General features: G+C 46.3%; 1 protein-coding gene across 1 annotated transcript in view; it reads left to right on the top strand.

Moving 5' to 3' along the window:
* LOC137641404 (G patch domain-containing protein 1-like) overlaps window positions 1-21,329 on the top strand; it is a 91,431-nt gene that overhangs the window by 24,171 nt on the left and 45,931 nt on the right. The window contains exons 4-7 of the mRNA XM_068373926.1: window positions 10,593-10,741; window positions 13,601-13,737; window positions 14,701-14,936; window positions 15,146-15,274. Of these exons, the coding sequence (XP_068230027.1) occupies window positions 10,593-10,741; window positions 13,601-13,737; window positions 14,701-14,936; window positions 15,146-15,274 (651 nt within the window). The remainder of the gene's footprint in view (window positions 1-10,592; window positions 10,742-13,600; window positions 13,738-14,700; window positions 14,937-15,145; window positions 15,275-21,329) is intronic.

Here is a 21,329-nt window from a genome sequence, read left to right on the forward strand (position 1 = left end):
GCGGGGGCTCAGCCACTACATTCCCATAATCCCATAACCTTTTAACCTTTCTCTTGAATACTTTTTATGGGTTGTACGGTCGGCTAAGAAGCCTTCCACATCCTTGTTGATTTGGCGGGTGGTCAATTCTTTCTTGAGAAGCGCCGAGGTTAAAGGTTGTGATGAGGTCCTTAAGTATGGGTTGCAGCCCTTGATACTTCAGCACCTTAGAGTTGTTCAGCCTCCTAAGAGGAACGCTGCGCTCAGTAAGGAAGACGAACTTATTTAAGGCAGAGTAATGGCTCAAGTCGACTTCCTTACCAGGTACTTATAATTTCATTGTTATTTTGAATAACTGATAATATGAAATACGGGATACTTAGCTTCTTGATATACATGTACACTGGTTTTCACCCACCTCCCTGGGTGTGAATCAGCTACATGATTATCGGGTAAGATTAATATTGAAAAATGTTATTTTCATTAGTAAAATAAATTTTTGAATATACTTACCCGATAATCATGATTTAATTGACCCACCCTTCCTCCCCATAGAACCAGTGGACCGAGGAAAAATTGAGGTGGTGTCAACAAGAAGTACTGCAGTACCTGGCCACAGGTGGCGCTTGTGAGTACACCCCCCTCTTGTATAGCGATCGCTGGCGTATCCCTTCCGTAGAATTCTGTCGGGCAACGGAGTTGACAGCTACATGATTATCGGGTAAGTATATTCAAAAATTTATTTTACTAATGAAAATAACATGTTTCCTTTTCAGTGTATGATATCTACGTGGAGTCCTCGGCAGTTAGTCCACCACGGCGTAATTTTATGGGTGGCGATCGAGTTTGACTTATGTCTTTTTCTCTCTCTCTCTTGAGGTGGTTCACCCTTTTACTACGTGTTACTACGCCCTTGTAGCTTCCTTTCCATGTGGGGGGGGGGTTACTACGCCGTACGTTTGTCTCAATTAGTTATGAATCTAATTGTAGTTGTTTTTTGTTTTTCAGCTTGTAGAACGTTTCCTTTCGGGGTTTTCGTTCTTTCTTTAGTGTTCATTCATTTTTAGATTACATAATTACATAGTTACATAATTATAATTGTTATAATTCTGTTTTGGTTACAGCTCTCCTTCCGTGAGTGTAAGTGGTTGTGAGGGCACGTGCCTGTTGTGTAATTCTTGTTTCCTTTCTCTCGGGATTCCTCTTCGGAGCCTTCCCGGGGGAATGAATGTGTACTAATATTATTTGTTTTATTTTTTTACAGTTACCGATCTAGTTCGTTTCTGTAATATGGCAACGGTGTGAGCTGTCTTGTTGAGTTCTGGGGATTCGGCTGTTGCTGCCTCCCCCCTTGTATTTTCGTCAGGGGCATGTCTCCTTCTACTGGAAGTACTCCCGTGACGACGGACAGCTCTCCAGTTCATTTTAGAACTCTCAGGAGGCTTGCCTCCTTGGGCGGGTAACTTTCCTTCCGAGGGAAGTTTTTCCTGTCCAGGCTTGAGTTTTTCTCCTTTTGGGGGGTTCTTCTCTTGCCTTTTTTTCGTGCGACTATGCTCTTGGTGCTGAGCGGTCACACCTGCAGTTTCGCTCAAGGGGCTGGGCAACTGCAGGAGCTCCTCTTCGGAGGATTGCTCCTTTTAGGTCACTGGCTGACCAGTCTCTTCTACGAAGTGTTTCTCTTTCGTTCGCGAGAGAGTACACTCATAGAGACTCCTCTTCGGAGGTTTCTTCTGTTGCTGTTGGCCTCCCTCGCCTCAAGGCCCACCGTCCGCCTCGTCGTAAGGGCCTCTCATCTCCCTATAAGGGTGCTTGAGGCGCCTTTTTGAATCTCCGTTTGCAGCCTACAACTCCTTTTTCTCGATCTTCCGCCTTAGTGCAGATGGACAGCAGTCTGATCTCGTCTTCCGACGGGCAACGGTCTTCCCGACGGACAGCGGTCTTCCGACGGACATCAGTCTCCCGGCGGACAACGATCCCTTCGGGGCAAAGGGTTGCCTCCCACGGGGGTTCATCCCTTGCGTGTCAGGGTTTCCCTGCGCGCCCTTCTGCTGTGTTCTCTCCTGCTCCTGCTCAGTGTTAGCGCACAGGTGCTCTTCTGCTCATCAGCGCTCTCCTGTTCGTCAGCGCTTTCAGGATGATCATCCCTGCTGTTCCTGTTGGTTCCTGTTACGTGCCCTGTGCGCCCACGTTCGCCCTCGCGATCTAGAACTTCGGTTCAGGTCGGGGTCAAGGACTCTTCTTCTATACGCAGGCTTCCACGCGTAGCCTTCTGCTCGTCAGCGATCATCAGCTCGCCAGTGATCACCTGTCTCTCGGCGATCTCCAGATCGCCCGCGTGTGTTACAGCCGGCACGCCAACGTTCTCCAACACTTCTGAAGGAACATGGTTCGCCAGCTACTAGCTCACCTGCGCATGCTGATCGCCATCGCGCGACCCTCAACTGCGGATGCTGATCGCCATCGCGCGACCCTCAACTGCGGATGCTGATCGCCATCGCGCGACCCTAAACTGCGGATGCTGATCGCCATCGCGCGACCCTCAGCTGCGGATGCTGATCGCCATCGCGCACCCTCAACTGCGGATGCTGATCGCCATCGCGCGACCCTCAACTGCGGATGCTGATCGCCATCGCGCGACTGCACACCTGCGGATGCTGATCACCATCGCGCAACCCTGCGCATGCTGATCACCATTGCGGTATCGTCTACCCTGCGGATGCTGCTCGCCATCGCGCGATCGCCCACCTGCAGAGGCTGCTCGCCATCGCGCGACCGCCCACCTGCACATGCTGATCGCCATCGCGCGACCCTGGCATGCTGATCACCATCGCGCGACCCTGGCATGCTGATCACCATCGCGCGACCCTGCGCATACTGATCACCATCGCGCGACCCTGCGCATGCTGATCACCATCGCGCGATCGCCCTCCTGCACATGCTGCTCGCGATCGCTCACCTTCGCATACTGCTCGCCAAGTTACGATCGCTCACCTGCGCATGCTGCTCGACCATCGCGTCGGCATAACACAACGCTCCATTGCCAACCTGCGCATTAGCGCTCACCAGCTCACCACCGATCGCTTGTTGATCCATATCGCCAGCGGTCTTCCTCGCCCACGCGGCAGCGCGTTTCCTCGCCATTGCGCTAACGCTTGCGTTCGCCGCCTCGGACTCGCGCTCATCCACCTGCCCACCCTCACGACCGCTCGCCTGCGCGCCCGCACGACCGTTCGCCCGCACTACCGCTCGCCTGCTCGACCGCTTGCCTGTGCGCCTGCGCGCCCACACGCCCACGTGCCTGCACGTCTACGCTCATGCGCGTCCGCGCCCATGCTCTCCAATGTTCGCCAACGCGCGAACCAACGGTTTTCCATCGCGCGGACGGATGGTGTTCCGTCGCGCGAACCTACAGTGTTTCTTCGCACAAACGTCGGCTTATTTCTTGCAGTATCCATTGCTCGTCTATGGGTTATCGCTCGCCGACCACCAGCTCTCGCCCTTCCTACCACGCTCGCCCTCCTTTTGCGCTCCTTCGCTCACCTTCGTTTGCGTTACCGCGCATGGGCGCTTCCACGTTCGCCCACGCGAAAATCTTTGAATTACCGTCGCGCGAGCTCCAGGGCGATTGCGACCACGATTCCCAATGGGGTTTTCGCAGCATGGCCAGCCTGGCGAGTTGTTCTGGAGCGTATTTCCAGAACACGGCCTCACCCCGTAAACGCAGAGCATGGCACTTGCAAGAATAGGAGAAACTTAAGGGAGATCTGAGCAACACTCCTCTTTCCTGAACCTGGGTTAGCCCTTCCCCGTCATTCCCTGGAAGGATTTTTGGCGGGGGGGCTTTCCGTTCGAGATTTCTCCATCGGACAAGGGGTGACTGCTTACCCCTTCCTCTGGGAGCTTACCAGGTTCTTTCCCTCCTCGGTTACGGCCCGAGGTTTGGTTCAAGGAAGCTACAGGAAGATCATGGGTACTTTCCTCCTCTCGAGCTCAGGCACCTTGGCCTTTCGTCGTTAAGTATCTAACTTGCGGACAAGCTCGATGTTGTACCATCTGGACGCGCTGACTGAGGGCTTCCTTCGGGTGTCTCATCTGTGGAGGTCGACGACCTCAGACACCCTTCCATCCTTGAGAAGAGTTTGTTTGTGCCCAAGGACAGAGACTTAGACAGCGGCTGTGCGGAGGAAATCGACTTTCGTTTTCACTCCTCCAAGGCGCTTTCTTCCAGACTCTGCAGGGCTCCAGCGCCCTTTTCTTTCAACCATGTCGGCCTAAGTTATCGGCTACGACAACTGGGACAAGGTGTCCAATTGCAGTTTCCTCCTGTCAGGAACAGATGGCACGGGAGACTCCCCCGGGGGGGCACAGTCCTAAAAGGAGTTCACGAACTCTAGGATTGCAGGTTTTTCGCTGGGAGGATGGTTAAGGTTACTCATCCGAATGACAGCTTCCCGATGCCCATTCCCGCACAATCTCTGTGATCAGCCAAGGATATCGCGCCTGCCGTCTCTGTCAGCGAATTCAGTGTCTCTGACCCTCTATGCCATAGCGTCAGCAGAGTTGCCCGGTTGGGCAGAATGATCCATACCTTAGGCGAAGGTCTTCCTTAGGATCATCGACGGCTTCACCCCCGGCCTCCTCAGTCGATCCTTTCTTGTAAGGAAGGATCTGAGAGGGGATGTCCGTAGTCGACCTCTCAACCCTGGTCAAGTTTGTTGAACAAACTTCGGCCAGCGTAGACCAGCAGAATCGATCAGACTGGTAACGAAGCGACAGGACTCCTTAAACCCTGGATCGGAAGGACGTGTACTTTCAGTTTCCATTCCATCCATCTTCCAGGGTGCTCGTCGAATTCAGCCTAGACTGCAAGTATTCCTGCTTATGATGCAGTGTGGCTATCCCGCCGTTGCATAGCAGGTTCGTTTTCCCCAGAGAACTCTCCCTGCCTTCCTCTTGGCCGCTCAGGTGCAGGCTTCCGCCTCCTCTGCTGTTTGGAGGGCTGGTCAACTCCGGTAGGCTCGGGTTCGACCTTCTTCAGCGCCGGGACAAGCTTCCGGATGCTTACCATGAGTGTGGGCTCATGGTATTTTGCTTGGAGCCTTCTCTTCCTCTGCCTCAACATCTGGAGTATCTGGCCATGATATTGAGTCAACGGCCTTACCACGCTGGAAACCCCGCTTCTCGTCCGTCCAGCGAGGTTAAGCAACGTCGGTACTTGGATGGGTGACCACCTGGGGACGCCAGATTCTGTTACCACATCCTCCGAGCCTTCCTTTCGGTTGACTGTGGCAAGACTGAGGAGAGTCGCAGTACCTGTTCTCAGTCAAGCAGAGCTTTCAGCCTACCTTGGAACGTTTCCTAGTTCTCCTTTCCTCATTGACCCGTCTATAGTCCGAACGGTCGCCTCAGGATAAGTTCCATGTGGGGCGATCCAAGTTCTGGTGGATTCAGGCAATGTTTAACCGGACTTCCTGGCCCCTATGGGACCAGCGGAACTATTAGACCTGCAATGGGTGGTGACCTATGGAGCCTCTTGATGGTAGTGGATATTCTCGTCCTTTCCCCACATTCTTGATGCTGTTCTCGGACTCGTCAAAGGAAAGGGGGGGGGGGGGGGGGGCATGTTCCGGTCCAGTCCTATGGTCAAGACCTGAAGGATACCTCTCCATCATTCAGGCAGGCTTAGGGGCCTTAGTCTGGCCCGTCTACAGATCCTACAGCTCCTGCCGAGTCGCCCCGTGCGCGTCGACTTCATGATTCTGGCGTATTCTAACCAGCAGGGGACGCATTTTCACACCTTCACATCTTGCAGTAGAGATACCGGGATGATTGAGATTCTCTCAATACCACCATCGGCTCTCTCATTCCAGGCAGGGGAATGTTCTCTCAGACTATCCGAGCAGAGCCTCGTAGAGAGAGTATACCTGGGGGTCTTTGACCTTGGGTAACCAGCAAGTACTGGTGTGGGGGACCTGATCGCGACAGCTTGGAACCTCAAGCTTCCGCTATTCTTCCCCCCAGTCTCAGACCCCGAGACTCTGGCAAGATGCATTCCGGTGATGGTGGGACAACTTCGACGCCTGCGTCTTCCCTCCTTTTTGTCTGTGGACAATGGGTCTCAACAAGACCAGGTTGTCTGTCAACCTTTCAATGGGAGAGCTCCACTGGGACTATGCGCAGAACGGTTTCTGGACCCTCTGCTTCCCCTGACGGAACTCTTGGGAGAGCTTCTCCCACGGCGCAGACTACTCAAGCAACCACACTACGACATCTCTCCCGAACCGGGGCGTCGCTTCGGCTTCATGCCTGGACACACTACGCCTCCTCCTCAAGAAGAGACAACCCGCTACAGTCGCGGTACGGAGGTCGCGTCATCTGCGATAGTCATCCCCAGGGGTCTCCCAGGCAAAGTGAAGAGTCTAAGGTGGTTGGTGCCGTGGGAGATATACCTCTTCCCTTGAGGCCTCTTCTCCAGCAATAATGGTCTTATTGCCTTTCGGCGGGAGGAAACTCCTTTCCGCTCTCGGCAATGAAGCCTGTCGCTCAGCCTTTCCCTGACCTTCAGGCTTAAAGGAATAACTTTTTCCTGCCCGCTGGATCTATCCTCGCTCATGCGAAGCTACGATCGTCTCTGCCCTAGTCGGAGGAAGACCTCCAACTTGGAGCATGGCTCGGACTTTTAGTCCTTTAAGAGATCTTCTCAAGACCCTTTACGACAGGCCTCGGATTGTATTCCGCCTTGGGTCTCCTGCTCACTCTGGCCATGGCCAGTGTGTAAGCAATCTTCTTGGTCTCTTACGACTCCCCCCTTTCTAAGGAAGAGGGGAAGGCAACATTCAGGCTCGCTCCTGAGTTGTTGGCTAGACTCAGAATCTGGGGTCCCGGCCCTTCGGTCCGATTCATTCAAGATTTCGAGTCTCCATTCTGTATCTGATGTCCCAAGACCTTCTCTTTCTTGCCAGTAAAGGAATCGAGAGGTTAGCGCTGGGAACAGCTGCAGTTTGTCCTCAGTTGCAGCCGATTTGGGAGCACAAGGAGGACATGGGGGAGAGTCACCAGTATACCTCTTCAGCCCGGACTCAAGGACATTCATCTCGACCTGTCTCCAGACCCTCCCCCGTCACGTCGCCCTACAGCACGATGTTGGATACATCGCAACGTCCCTCGCCTTCGAGTAATACTACTCTGTGACGCAGGTGCTACAAGCTGGAGTCTGGAAGCGTCTAATGACCTTCGCAGCCCGCTTCCTGCAGGGCATGACCCACAGGAGTCTCGATACGTTTTCTATCGCTCTGTGGTGGCTACACAACAGCTGGTCTAACCTCAGGCTCCTTTTTGGACAGGTAGCAGAAGGTTGAGGGCATTGTTATCAGGGTTTAGTCTGCATGAACGAAAGAAGTATGTCTGGCCCTTACTTCTTTCTTCATTATCCCCTCTACGTGGAAGCAGCATCCTGGTCTCTGCATAGCTGACCTCGAACCTCTGCAGGTAAACCATGCTTCCTTGTGTTCCGAGTATTGAGTCAATACTGTCGCGTCCCCCATACCCTGACGAGGTGGTATTGGGAACGTCCTAACCCAGAGTTCCTTCTGGAACTCCAGGTCAACTGGCTAGGACGGGTCACACTTCTTCCTTCACACACAAGCTTACGTAGGCCACATGGTTCCTTGCGGAGCAAGGAACTTGTGAGGTGCAGGGACTCCTTTTCTCGAGTGCGACTCACTCGGATTCTGAGTCCCCGGGTAAAGCCAAAGCCAGTATGGCTGGGGACTTTCCACCCTACCTAAGGGGTAAGTCACCCTCTGTAAATAGCATGGTTTGTATTTCGGTTACGGAACAAATGACAAATTCGAAGATCATTTGTATTTTTCCTAACCATACAAACCTTAGCTATTTACACATATGTGCCCGCCAGCCCTGTCCCCCAAGACAAGTCCTACTTCTAAGTGAAAGTGAGCATTCATCTCTGTGTGAGGGGGGGGAGGGGTAGCTAGCTACCACTCCCCTACCCCCCCGCTAACTAGCGCGGGGGTAATACACCCTCGTTAAATTCTAATGGCTTGCCATTTCAGCTGCGCTAAAAGGTAACCCTCTGTAAATAGCTAAGGTTTGTATGGTTAGGAAAAATACAAATTATCTTCGAATTTGTCATTTTTTCAAGGTTGTTATATTGATACACAGTGTATCATTTCTTTGAATCTCTCCTGTTGTTCGTATTGCTTCTCTCTGGAAGCTTGGTTTTATTAACATTCATCCGTAAAACCAAAAGTTTCCTATTTTCTTTCTTTATAATACTGTTGAATTACAATATGCTTCTATTAAAGTAATGAGACAATCTAACAGTTAATGGCAATGACCAAGGGCTTACTAAGCCACAGATCCTTTGTCGTTTTAGTCTTGTTTTGACTTTGTTGACACCTTATACCTCCAGATTATTTTGATTTATGGTTTTTATTGCATTTAGAGATGCATACATCTGAATTTGTAAGTAACTACTATGTATATTGGTATATGGATTTATATATGGACAAACATGATCTCCATTCCCTTTGTCTCATGTCAGGGACAATATTGTGATTTAAATAACCATTGTGAGGAGTGTGAAGGCCTCACTTTTCTTCTCATGGAAGACTATGTTTCTGTTGTTGCTGCCAAATTAAAGTTTGAGGCACAAAGGAACTTGCTTTTAGATCAAGGGTAAATCCAGAGAAGACTAAGCACTTAATGAATTAAGCTTTAATATGGATGAGTTTCAAAGCTCCTAATTCATTTAGCTTTTTTGTGTGAAATCTCAGAAGGCCAAGGAGTCTTCAAATTAAGGCAGCAATTCTGAAATAACCTGTCATATTTTAAACCTGAACCTAAAGATGAGGTAAGTGTTACCCCTGTGTCCAGGGATACCCTAATCCCTAATCTAGCCCCAGTTATTCCCACCCCTTCCCCTGTGTTCTTCACTTTTACCCTTTTGCCAGAATGTCCGAGGCTGCTTCAGCCTCTGTGGCTGTGGTTGTGCCTCTGGTCCCGCTAGTGTCGGGGTTGCTGAGCTTTGCGAGTGTGCCTACCCCTTCCCCTGTGACATTATGCCTCAGTTTTGTAGCTCCTTTTGGAGCAACCTTTGTGGTTTCTTCCCCTGCTAGGCCCATTGTCATTGATAGTCACTCAGACCTTTACTGCTCTGCTTGCAGAACCAGGAGCGACAGCCAGGAAGAGGAAGAAGCATGCAGGCTATTATTTCTCCTTCTCTTTGTCCTCCAATTCTTATTCTGATTCTCCTTCTAAGATGAAAAAGAATAAGAGAAAGATGTCAAAGAAGTCCAGTAAGGCCAGCAATAGTACAGGGATAGAGCTCCCTGTGACACCACTTTTCTTTCAATGGTGGTCAACTGTGTATTGAGCTCACTTGTTTAACACACAAGTTCTTAATGAAAGGCGGATAACATCCATCCTGTAACAATTGTGTAGTCCCTTTGACTGTTAGATTTTGATTGAATATCCCAGTCTTGGGGATCTCTGAAAATTGATTCCTCTCTGATGCTTGTGGTGGGGATGGCAGGTACATTCTCGCCAGAATCTTGGAGATGTTTTATTTGATACTACATGTAATTGCATTTTTAGGTTTATATCAGAAGCGGAACATTTTAAGAATTTCATATATCAGATATTTATTTATAGTTTGTTTATTTATTATTTTTTTTTAGTTGATAGTTTTCCATCAGTTTTACTGAAATATGCATCAGTGGCATTGAAGATATGATGCCAGATAATTATCAATCATTCATTTTTATTTGGAGGCAAGTTTACTTGGTTTGTAAAAAGTTGGGAACTTCTGTATGTGGTACCTTGGGTTCTCACTGTCATTTTTGAGGGATATCAGCTGCCTCAATTATCACTTCCTCCTCTTTGATTCTTTATGTTTCCCCTCCTATTTTATCTGAACAATACAGACAAATCTGTGGTATCTTTTGAAATCCAGACTTTGCTAGAGGGAGGTAAAATTAATTTTTTTTCCAACATAATTACTTTATTATTTCTCAGCAAGTCTCAACAAATTTCTAATAATTGATCTGGGAGCAGTTGTCTTTTCATATGTTAAACTTGGTCTTTATATTGTTAGGTTCATCTATGTGAAATACCCAACAAAAGTATACTAGTTCTTCTTATCATCCCTTTGTTAAATCACCACTATGTCTACCAGTTTAACAATGAAGCTTCTTAACCCTATGAGACTTTGTACCCCTGTCAAATCATATCCCCCCCTCCCGGATCACCTGCTTTCTCACAAATTATGGTCTCTTAGATATTTTTCTTCAGTTGCTTGATTTAATTTTCTTAAAATAGTACAGAGCTGATTTTAGTGGCATTTTAAAACTTAATACATTAGTTGTAGTTTATTAGATTATAGTACTCTATTGATATTCTTTATCATTCTTTAGATGCGGGTAATGTAAAAAAAAAATTATATGCACTTATAAATTATGATAGAAAAGGGATTATTAAAAATTGAACAAAGAACAAATACTTTTATTGTAATGTATATCTTTTAGATCATTATAAATTTCTCACTGATTTTAATGTAGACAGATTTACATATTTTAAACTTTCCATTTTTTCAGGATTTAGCTTCTCATGGTATAGCACCTGAAGGGATCCAAGCAACATCTAGTTTTGATGACAGTGAACAGAGGAAGAGAAAGAGAGTTGTTGACCCGTATGGACCAATTCCAGGCATACCGGTTTTAGAAGAAATCTTGAGACCTAATAAGTACGTACAATCTAGTAAGAAATTGTTTTCTAAAAAAACAATGCTTTTATAATACAGACATGGTATTCATGTAAATCCAACAGCTATCATTTTCTTTGCTACAGAGTATTGGTTTATATTGAGATTTAAATAATTTTATTAATTTATTTTTTTTAATACTTTTAATCCCTCTTTATTTTGTATTTAGATATTATTGTATGAATGTTGTGTGATTAGTTTTAGAAGTTAAAAAGATACAAAATGTGAGAGAGTGGGTATGGTTGATTAATTTGCTTTATACAACAATGAATGGTCTTTGATACCCCAGTGCTTGGATTAAGGCCTAAATTATATATTCAATTTAATTCAATTCACCTGGTGACTGAAAAGAATAGGAAGAAGGATAGAGTATACTCAGACTATTAATATAATGTGTGTATGAAAAAAATGTTTTAGGTTATAACAACATTGGTTGTTCATTGGAATCCCATTAATCTGTTATTATCAGAATTAATATTTAGGAAGGCTGATGGTAAAAGGCAAAGCATTGATTTCATAAGATCAAAAGGGAAAGAAGACAATAGAATTAGAAGTTAGCTCTCCATAAAAAGAGCAAAATCCTATTGGTAAATAGAATTTTGTATTCCTTAGAATGTAAAATAGCAATTTGTACTCCTTGGAAGGATGAAGAAAGAAGGGTAAACACCCGCTCGTAACATGAGGCATAAAACGATATACACAGCCATGCGTTAAATGTACAAATAAGATGAGGGAAGGTGATCATGATGATGACACAGGAAGAGAACTAAGTCTCCCTTTCTGTAGACAGCATATGTCCCTTCACAGCAAGTGACCTAATTAAAACACATCAAAATGCTTATGGGTGACTACATGCAAATAGAACATGTAAAAGGTAGTGTGATACTTCTGTATCAGCTCAGAGGAAAAGAATGTGCTCAAAGTCATTTGAGTTGGTTCTCCGTTGTTCTACAGTTGGCTCTTCTTGGTGGAGAATTCGACTGGTGACTGGAGACCAGTCGTTTACCTCAAACTTCTTTCAGCATGGAGACGGCAAATAACGTATGCTGCCATCAGAGAGAAAGACTTCAGGCTTTTGTTGGATCTGAAAGATGCATAACTTCAGATACACGTCCATCAGTCCAACAGAAAGTACCTTTGCCTAGTTCTCTATAGAGTAGTGTACCAGTTCAAAGCCTTATGCTTTAGACTGTCCACCATTCCCCAAGTGTTCACTGGTCTCAACTTGGGCTAACTTGAATGGGATATGTCTCATGATGTGTTTTGATGATGGACTGCTCCTGGCCTCTTTCGAGTGGCAGTTGCTTCAGGATTGAGATGGACTACTCTTCTCTAGTCACAATCTGGGGATTGATAAATTTGCAAAAGTCAAGTCTCATGCTCAAGCAAAGGATGAAGTACCTGGGTATGCTTATAGACATAGCATCAGGGAGTGTCTTTCCTTGAGACCATCACTACTGTTCTTGTTTAAGCGAGAACTCCTGGCTTGGCTGGGACGATGTCTTCTGGAAGATCTTTCCTCAGAGAAACTCCTTGCACATGGGTATCTCCACCAGCAATTACTTCATTGGTGTTCCAAGTGTGTCTCTTCAGCATCCAATGATCTCCCATCTTATTTTGTTCCAGTGGAGCAGGAGGTATGGGATGATCTTTCCTGACGGCTGAACAACATAAGCTTCACCAGGAGAGTTTCACTCAATTCCAAATTCCAGAGATGCTTAATCGCTAGGGGCTGGTTGTAGGGTCGGAGTGGTCTCTACATCTTCCCTTTGAGGAAAGGATTCTTTGCCACATAGATTTGTTTGCCATATACTGTAGCTAAAAAGGAAACTCCTGGTGTTCTACTCTCCTATCCTAGATCTTTGGATGTCATTTAAGGATACATTTTAATACCCTTGGTAATGCCTTTCCTTTCTTATGCTTGATTTACAGTTGTCATCAACAGAATGTTGAGGACATAAGTCTGAGAGTGACCCTGGTGAATCCCAGGTGGTTGCATGCTAAATGATATCCAGATCTGTTGATGCTGCTTATCGAAGTGCCGAGAGAACTACCCTGATGGCCCACTCTTCTTGGTGGAGTCTTGCACTTCACGAATGGAGACTATCCAGCATTACCTCCAAGCGGAAGGCTTTTTACTTGGCATTAGCACAGGAGATGTCTGAATACCTACAAAGGTCCTCTGCAGCTTTCTACCATGTGAAGTGGGTCATCCTCTGTTGGTATTGTAGAAAGGATTATTCTCTGATCGGAGCCTCTCTGCAAGTACTTGCTGATCCTTTTATCTTAAATAGCTGAGAGAAGCTGTTCTCAGTCTCAGCTCTATGAGTATAAGGCTATCACTCAGCCTTTAGCCAAGTCTTCAGGCTGAGCGTCTTAGACCTTTCCTCTTTTGGCCATATATGAAGCATATATTGTACTACTCTATGGAGCAGAGACAGACCACTAGCAAAGAAATGATTTTGAGATGTCTGTTGATTTCTAAGATTCATGGTCAAAATGCAGTTGGAAGTTAGTAATAACTGGTGAGAAAATTGTAGGTGTGATGTGCAGTGGTTGCGAATTGCAGTAGTCTGAAATCTTAATAAAGATTGAAATGGTTTAAGCATATAATGAGAAGCAATGACGAACAGTTAGTTAGAGAATTAGCCAGAAATATATTAAATGTGGAAGTGGTAGGACAAAGAGGCCCGGCATTCAAGAAAAGGGTGCAGAGTACATGAATACCTGACCAGACTGGTATTAACTTGTCTCTTTGTACTTATGTTTTTATCCATATAGCTGTCATTGTGTAAGGTATACCATACATGGTTCTCAATGTTACAAAAAAATTTCTTTTAGAGAAACGATGGGTATGAAGTTGCTGCGTAAACTTGGTTGGAAGCCAGGTCAAGGCATTGGCCCAAGAGTTAAACTTACTCAGAAGAAATTAGCACTGGAAGAGACGAAGAGAATTTATGGTTGCCAGCTTCCCCAAGGTAAGGAACTTTATTTATGTCAGTGGCTATCAGAATCTGGTGATTTTTGTTGCTCTGTACAGTAATTTTCAAGATTATTTCAGCACCTTAATTTCTAGGGATGGATTGAGTATTGATTTTCATCTAAACAGTATCATATGATTTTGCATTCCATGTTTTACGATTATATTCAATTATTGAATGGTAGCTGTACAATATGTATTGCTAAGTCATTAAAAACTAGACTGTTGTAACACCATATATTAGGTGGTTTCAAATGTATGTAAAGTACTGTACTTCATATTTCTTCATAATTCTGAATTTATGTACAAGGTTTTGTATATTGACCCATTACAATGTCTTAAGATTTTTTTGTAGTTATTGGTGTTATAGACATTCTATAAAGCTGCATTAATCATAATATGAGATGTGCATCAAGTGAAATAATGTTTTGTTCTGCTTTAGTCTAATTTTTACATCAATTAAGTCCTAGGTAATGAAATGCGTAGTGTTAGATCTGAAAATAAATTTTTGTAAATATATATCATCGGTGATGGGATGGGTTTAAATTTTAAGGGTATGATAAATATATTCCAAGTTATGTCATTACCCTTCCTCCTCCCCACTTCAATTTTTTTATGTGATAATATAGTTCCCCTCTGACTTTAAATTATGAGGACCAAGAGATGGGGGTGGGATTGTGGCAGCTCCATTCAGGGGATACTGTACTCTTTTCTGTTGGGGTTCTTTAATGGGTGACCCTGGAGGAGAGGGTATATAAAGAATTTTTCATCTTTTTAAACAGTGAAAGCTCATTTTCCTTCTTAGATGGAAGCACTGGGACATGGAAGTAAGTATCAAAATAATGAATTTTACTATTAAAATTCAGCTTTATCATGTTTTCAAAATTCGTTATATTTATAACTACTACCTCTAAAATTCTGTATAATATTCATATGTTTACAATATCTATCTTTTTTTAAGATATGACAGGGAAAAGTGATGATGAAGAAATGGACGAAGAAGATTGTAACCCAGATGTAACATTTGCTCCTGATGATGTCGTGACAACTTATCTTACAAATCCAAAGTCAAATCAGTTTGGTCTTGGGTACAAACCCTTGGATAGAACGCCTGTACTCGGTGGCCATATAAACTTGTTTGATCCCTCGCCTCTTTCTATGAAAGAAAAAAAGAAAAAGCTCCTCATTAAGGGTCAGGTACAGTAAAGAACACATTGTTTGTAATTATGAAGTTTTGTAATTGAATTGTAAATGGAAGTAACATGTTTTTAATCATGTATTTAGTGTTGAATTTATTCCACAAGAGGCTGTGTAGATGAACAATTACTGTTTGATGTACAGTATAATGTATGATGAAGAAATCTTGTTAGACTTATATATAATAACATAAATTACTGAATTTCCAGGCATTTGGTGTTGGTGCTTTTGAAGATGAAGATGAGGATATTTATGCAACAGATGATATGAGTAATTATGATTTTGGTGAAGAAAAAACAGGAGACAAAATTAAACAGCAACAAGCACAGTCACACATGGTAAGGGACTCTTTTATTTGTTGGGTAAACTGGAATAATACTACCTTGACATTATAAGACTCGTAAGCCATTTATAAGGCTAAAAAAATTCAAGAAGGGAAAAAGTTCTACAGTTTAGTTTGAGTATGAAAGACAGGTTAATAGTTAGACTTTTGAAGCCTTGAGTCTCCAAGAAGTGTCTGTGGGAATTTAATTCTAAAGAAATGTTTCTTCTTAAGAATGTTTTCAGTTTTCAGCTTAATTTTAGTACAGTACGCTTAATTTGAAAATTAATGATTTTTGTCTCTACAAGAACAAAATTACATTAAATTTATGAATGTATAAGCAACAAAAAGTACATCTGCCAATCTGTAGTTCAGAGGATTAAGAAGTGCGTCTGCCAATCCTCAGTTTAGAGTGTGATTGCGCTGCTTTCCGTTAAGGTTTGTGCCCGAGAATCACGCTTGCGTGTCTCTCCCTGTTCCAGAAGAGCATTCTTCTTTCCATCAGGACACTTCTCCTCTTGTAGATTTGTGGAGGTTGATGATGTGTTACCTGTTCGTGACTGGACTTCACCATTTTGATCCTAGTCTGTGGATGTAGTTGTCCCTCCGGACTTGAAAGTTGTTGTCCTGAAACAGTGCCTTTCCTCCATTTCCAAAGGTAGTTCCCCAACCTCAGAGTTTAGCAGCAAGCCTAATAAGCATCCTAGTCCCCAAGTTCAGTTAGAAGCACAAATGTTTCCCCTTCTTATCTGCTGATGAAAGGTCCATTTTGGTACTTTAGTTCAACATAGTTTTTGCGTCAGGCAGGGATATTGGCTTGTTTCCATTAATTTGGACAACAGCTTGGCTGTGGAGGATATGAAGTCATTCCATAGATCCACATCCCAATATCCTGATCAGACCTCCTCTGATGACCTAGCTCTGCAGGATGACCCCATGTCTCAGCATCCTCCTCTTGTTCCTGTTCCAAAGGTCCGGAGAGAGAGGAAATCGTCCCAGAACGTGCTAGAATCGTCGACCTTTAGTGAAGTTATAAGGCATTGCTGCTCCGTCAACAAGTAAATGCACTTGAGTAGCATCTCCTGACAACTCCCATTGAGCAGCCCACTGGATGTGATTCGTTAGATTCAATGGGAATACATCCCTTAGAGGCCTCGGCTTTGAAATCCGGAGAGTTGTCTTTCCCGAGAGTTTTGGGGGTCATTCGGAAATTGAATAACTTGGGTGATAGGCCTAGAGCTCCGTTTGTAGGGAGAAAGACATCGATTGATGCTTTCTTTCTGCAGCCTCATATCTCTAGGCATGAGATGTAACTGGGGTGGTCTCAAAAGACTGTGGATACTATCCAGATGATAGAGCAGCAAGTGTCAGCACCTGAGGACTCTCTTAAAGCTGCAAGTTTTAAATATTAAACTTAGCCGGTGAATATATAATAGCTGACGTCTCGGACGGCTCGACAGAAACACAATAACTCGCGAGCGATCGCCATGAAGGTTGCGGGTGTGCCCACCAGCGCCGACTATCGGCCAGATACCGCATATACATGTAAACAGCTCCAGTTCTTCTCTGTCGGTCTTGTCGACAAGTTGATTCCGTTACTCGCTGTTGACCTGGAGTTTTTCGTCATTCTTGGTGAAGTACTTCTTTTTGGTTTTGAGCTTTCGCAGTGCAGGTGTTTTTCTCTTCAATTAAAACTCTTGAACCCTTTTTTTGATAGCGTTTATTGTTGATGACTTTGGATTGTTTTTGGATTTTCTTTGACTTTTCAAAATGGCTGACCCTTCTCCGATTCCTAAATTTCGTAAATGTAATGCTAGGGATTGTAACAAACGTCTTCCAAAGGCCTCTCTCGACCCACATACCGTGTGTTCTAATTGCCGGGGTAAAGCCTGCCAATTAGGAGATCGGTGTGATGAGTGCGTGGTACTTTCGGAATTCGACTGGCTAGAGTTTGATAAGTATTCTCGTAAGCTTGAGAGAGATAGGGTGAGGAGAAGCTCCTCTAGATCATTAGATTTTTCCTCCTCCCATGCCCCTGAACCTAATCCTTCCCCTGTAGTAGTTGTTCCTGAACCTTCTACTAGCACTCATGAACCATCCATGCGGGATATGTTGCTTGCCATTCAAGCGTGGGGCGAGAGAGTTGAGTCTTTGGCAGCGGACCGTAACCAACTCATGGCGGATGTGAATGTGTTAAAGTGTCAGAGTGCCACATTAGAAAATCGTGGGGATAAAGTGATTAGTGCGCAAAGTGTTTTTAGTGTTGCGACCGAGGGTTCGTCTGTTCGTGCTTGTCGTTCTCCTAGTCCGAGACCTCTTTCAAGCTCCCATGCACCAGGGAGAAGTAATGTCGTAGGACTTATGGGGACGAGAGGCTCTAACCAACAAACAGACGTTCCCCCTATGGTTTCGGGCGTGTCTCGTCAAGACCGCCCCTACCATAAGACGAGCGAGGCGGTTTTCTCCTCGTCTTCCGAAGGCTTCTCGCGAAAGAAACCTTGGAGCAAAGTTTCTAGACCCTTAAAGCGGAAGTCAGTCCCTTCAGGACAGGTCCAGCGTCCTGGCTGTAGCCATTGGGACAGCTCTGACCCTGTGCAGTCATCAGAAGACTGCTCGCCGCTCAAACGAAAGCGTAACACGGGCTCCGAGAGTCTCAGTAAAGGCAATGTTTTGCCGTCACAGACGTTACCATCGTCTCGGCCCGTACCGACTCCCGTTGATCCTAAATGGGTTGTCCTGCAGGATATGCAGAATAAGCTTGCCTCCCTTATGGAGGAGTATACCATTGAGCAGGTTCACGATGATCCTCGCCGTTACGCTGATCGAGATTCTGGCCTTCAGCCGCCCAAACGAGCCTTTACTCGTCCTGTTGACGTTACAAAGTCACGTCAGTCACGTGACTTGGAGCCTCACTCGATGCAGTCCCGTGTTGACTTTCAGCCGCTGCCGCAGTCTCGTGTTGACGTTCAGCCGCTGCCGCATGCTCGTGTTGACGTTCAGGACGTTCGCCAACCAGCTCAGTTGCCTTGTTTTGACGTTGAGCGTCAAGCACCGCAGTCAAGGGTTGTTTTGACTGCTCAATCTAGGCAGTCAAGGCAGTCTCGACTTGACGTCGAGTGTCCTCACGCTCCTGTTGTTGTTGCTGGTCAGTCCTTTAAGCAGTTACATGACGTAGCGTCCTTGACTGCTACTGATGCTCCTTTGCGTGTGGACTTTGCTTGTCAAGCATTGCCACCACGGCAGGTCTCTCCCTTGCTTGAGACTCATCAATTGTCGGATGAGGTTCCTTCAGATGAGGATGTTGCTGATCCTCCGCCTACTGATAATCCTTTGGATGTTTTATCAGACGTGGAAGAGCCTAAGGCTGCGCAACCTTCTATGGATTTTAAGAAAATCATGATGGTTTTTAAGGATCTTTTCCCAGATCATTTTGTGACTGCTGCTCCTCGTTCGCCGCCGTCTGAGTTTGCTCTAGGCTTAGCTGCTGCCAAGCCTTCCTTTACTAAGCTAGTGCTCTCTCGCTCTTCTAAGAGGGCTTTACGTCTACTAGGCGACTGGTTGGTTACCAGGAGGAGTTTGGGGAAGACGGCCTTTGCTTTCCCTCCTTTTAAACTAGCTTCTAAAGCGAGCGTCTGGTATGACACGGGAGAAGTTCTCGGCTTGGGAGTCCCTGCCTCTGCCCATGGTGACTTCTCAAGCCTCGTAGACTCTCCCCGTCGCCTGGCCATGAGACGCTCTAAAATTTGATGGTCCTCCTCGGACCTTGACCATCTCCTTAAAGGGGTTTACAGGGCCTTCGAAGTTTTTAACTTTTTAGATTAGTCTCTAGGAGCATTAAGCAGGAAGGTCTCGTCTGCCGACCAGGATGTTTCCTTGCTTATTATGTCTTGTATGGACAAAGCCATCCGCGATGGCTCCAATGAGCTTGCCTCCACCTTTACGTCTGGTGTCCTGAAGAAGAGGGAAACCCTTTGCTCTTTCCTTTCAGCAGGAGTTACTCCCTGTCAAAGATCGGAGCTTCTCTTTGCTCCCTTATCGGCTGCCTTGTTTCCTCAACAGCTGATTAAGGACATTGCTGCTTCGCTTGTACAGAAGGATACACATGACCTGATGGCTTCTTCTGCTCGCAAGGGAGCTCCTTCTTCATCCTTTGTTGTGAGACCCAGAATCGATACTCCTGCGTCTAGGTTTATCCCGCCCTTTCGTGGCAGAGCTCCCAGCAGGGGAGGCGCTCTTGCCGACGGAAAGAGAGGCAAGTGGAGAGGATCCAAGTCCTCCCGTGGCAGAGTCTGACTGCCCACGTCCTCAGACAGCGGTAGGGGCCAGACTGAACAACTTCTGGCAGGCCTGGGAGAAGAGGGGTGCAGACCAAGAGTCTGTGTTGTTGCTCAAGGAGGGGTACAAAATACCTTTTGTACGCAGACCTCCTCTAGTAACAGTTCCTCTAGACCTCTCTCCCAGGTATCGAGAGGAATCAAGGAGACAAGCTCTACATCACCAGGTGTCTCTGTTGCTAGAGAAGGGAGCGGTGGTGAAAGTCTCGGACCTTCAATCACCGGGATTTTACAACCGTCTTTTCCTAGTCCCAAAGCATACGGGAGGTTGGAGGCCAATGCTGGACGTCAGTGCGCTCAACGTTTTTGTTACGAAAACAAAATTTACGATGGAGACCACGAAGTCCGTCCTAGCAGCGGTCAGAGAGGGAGACTGGATGGTCTCTCTCGACCTGCAGGATGCGTACTTCCACATTCCTATACACCCGGATTCTCAACTGTATCTGAGGTTTGTTTACAGGAATGTGGTGTACCAGTTTCGAGCACTGTGCTTCGGCCTCAGCCCTGCTCCTCTCGTGTTTACGAGGCTCATGAGGAATGTGGCAAAGTTCCTTCCTTTATCGGGAATTCGAGCCTCCCTGTACTTGGACGACTGGCTTCTCAGAGCATCGTCCCGTCATCGCTGTCTGCAGGACGTTGGGTCTGGCAAAGGAGTTGGGACTGTTGGTAAACTTAGAAAAGTCTCAACTGATTCCATCCCAGACGATTCTCTATTTGGGGATGGAGATTCGCAGTCTAGTTTTTCGGGCTTTTCCGTCTGCCACCAGGATAGAGCAAGCCCTGCTCAAAGTCCGAATCATGCTGAAAAAAGACCGTTGTTCAGTAAGAAGTTGGATGAGCCTCCTAGGGACTCTGTCATCCCTGGAGCAGTTTGTCTCGCTAGGGAGACTTCACCTTCGCCCTCTCCAGTTCCATCTAGATTCACACTGGAACAAGAGCAAGACTTTAGAAGCTGTATCAATCCTGGTCTCCGAGCCAGTAAAAGCATGCCTGAACTGGTGGGACAGCAACATAAGTCTGAGAGAGGGTCTGTCCCTGGCAGTCAAGAACCCAAACCATGTGTTGTTCTCAGACGCGTCGGATTTGGGTTGGGGAGCGACTCTGGACGGTCGGGAATGTTCGGGTCTTTGGACTTCGGTTCAGAAGAGCATGCACATCAACGGCAAGGAGCTATTAGCGGTTCACTTGGCCTTGATGAGTTTCGAGAGCATTCTTCGAAACAAAGTGGTAGAGGTCAATTCAGACAACACCACAGCAGTGGCGTACATCTCCAAGCAAGGAGGCGCTCACTCCCACACACTGTTCGTCATCGCAAGGGACCTCCTCTTCTGGTAAAAAAATCGAGGCATCTCCCTGTTGACAAGATTCATCCAGGGGGACTTGAACGTCTTGGCAGACTGTCTCAGTTGGAGAGGTCAGGTGATCCCCACGGAATGGACCCTCCACAAGGACGTGTGCAAGAGTCTTTGGGTGACTTGGGGTCAACCCTCCATAGACCTCTTTGCCACCTCGTTGACCAAAAGGCTCCCGACCTATTGCTCACCAGTCCCAGATCCAGAGGCGACCCACGTAGAGGCTTTTCTACTGGACTGGTCTCACCTGGACGTGTACGCATTCCCACCGTTCAAGATCGTCAACAAGGTACTGCAGAAGTTCGCCTCTCACGAAGGGACAAGGTTGACGTTGGTTGCTCCCCTCTGGCCCGCGAGAGAGTGGTTCACAGAGGTACTTCAATGG

Source organism: Palaemon carinicauda, chromosome 5, assembly GCF_036898095.1.
Source record: "Palaemon carinicauda isolate YSFRI2023 chromosome 5, ASM3689809v2, whole genome shotgun sequence".
NCBI lineage: Eukaryota > Metazoa > Arthropoda > Malacostraca > Decapoda > Palaemonidae > Palaemon > Palaemon carinicauda.